Source organism: Sphaeroforma arctica, assembly GCF_001186125.1.
Source record: "Sphaeroforma arctica JP610 unplaced genomic scaffold supercont1.513, whole genome shotgun sequence".
In the NCBI taxonomy this organism is placed as follows: domain Eukaryota; class Ichthyosporea; order Ichthyophonida; genus Sphaeroforma; species Sphaeroforma arctica.
Window position 1 is genome coordinate 27,382 of NW_014040045.1, and position 1,611 is coordinate 28,992.

Below are 1,611 nucleotides of genomic sequence, written 5' to 3' on the forward strand. Positions count from 1 at the left end.
TATGTGTGTGTGTGTGTGTGTGTGTGTGTGTGTGTGTGTGTGTGTGTGTGTGTGTGTGTGTGTGCGTGTGTGTGTGTGTGCGTGTGTGTGTTTGTGTGTGTATGTGTATGTGTTTGCTTTGTGCCCATAAATAAATAAAGTGTCTATGGGATGTGGTCATATACGCGTGCTGCTCGGGTTGTGCAAATCTGGTAGCACATCACCTGTGACATAGTCATCCAAGTTCACACAGGGAGACGTGCATGGAGTTCTGTCCGGTAGATGGGCCGGGGACTTTCCTTGTTTTAGGGTTTCATGTGCATGTGCTATGTATGTAACTGTGGTGATTAAAGTACGTGTGTGTGCGTTGTGTATGTAACTGTAGTTATTAAAGTATATATATATGTGTGTGTATGTATGTATTTTCCTGGCAGTATGCATCGTACGTACACTGCTTTGGCCGGCCATATAGTGCATATATGTGTGTCCGGTGGTATGAACACGGATAGGTGAGTTCTAAGAGCTCTAGTGTGCTCCTCTGTGTATTACTACGGGTTTACTTACCATTTGATTTACAAAACACTTGGAGACTATAGTGAGTGTCTTACCTTACCCTAACCTATATCGGTAATCACTCATTCATATATCTGTAATCACTCATTCTTATATCTGTAAACACGCATTCATATATCTGTAATCACTCATTCCTATATCTGTGATCATCTGTCTGATGCAAATCCCAGTCTTATTCTGCAACCACATCCTACAGGCTACCCTCCAGACCACTGGTCGTCAACCATAGACATCATCCAGGCATGGAACGACGATGATAAAACACCAGTGAAATACGGGTATGCGTCCTATTAGAGAGGACGGTTGTTTACTTGTTGGTGCGTATGGGACGCAGATACAAGACGTTGACTGAATGCCGACGAGTTATGAACCAATTCACATAGATGCCTGTTCGGAGGAGGAAGCGTTTCTTAATTTATATATCACACATACACATGCACACACACACGTACGCATACACATACACACATGCATATACGTCAACACCTGCGAACTTTTCCTTCGTGATGTTTATATAAACTCCCGGCACAATGCACTACAGTGCTCATTCGTTCCCATTCGTGACTATACACCAGCTATTCCAGATGTGTACTGTACTTCTGTATAGAATATACTCCACACAAACCCATACATACAACAGCCTCTATATTGATACTGAAGCTCTACTACATACCCTACACAGGCAATGCTGGGTGTTTGGTGCGTTGCTCACCACCTTGACTCGAGCAGTAGGTATATCCATCAGACAGGTGTCTGCCTTTGACGCCAGGATAGACGCATCAGCCAAGCTGTACGAAGACCACATCGTCAACCGATACGTTGACAAGGTACATGAACAAAAATGTGTATGTAGGTATATGAGAGCAAGGATACGTTGACAGGATATATGAATTAAAATATGTGTATAGGTACATGAGTGCAAGGATAAGTGATAAGGTGAACGAACAAAAATTTGTATATAGGTATACGTGCCAGGAAACGTTGATAATGTAAATGGACTAAAATGTGTATATAGGTATTTGAGTGCAAAGATATGTTGACAAGGTGAACGAACAAAGA

The 1,611-nt window shown here is 42.3% G+C and overlaps 1 protein-coding gene across 1 annotated transcript in view; it reads left to right on the forward strand.

Moving 5' to 3' along the window:
* SARC_06873 (hypothetical protein) overlaps positions 1 to 846 on the forward strand; it is a gene marked incomplete at both ends in the record, with an annotated part of 3,276 nt that extends 2,430 nt beyond the window's left edge. The window contains one exon of the mRNA XM_014299206.1: positions 723 to 846. Coding sequence (XP_014154681.1) covers positions 723 to 846 — 124 coding nt within the window. The remainder of the gene's footprint in view (positions 1 to 722) is intronic.
* Positions 847 to 1,611: the final 765 nt, after the last annotated feature.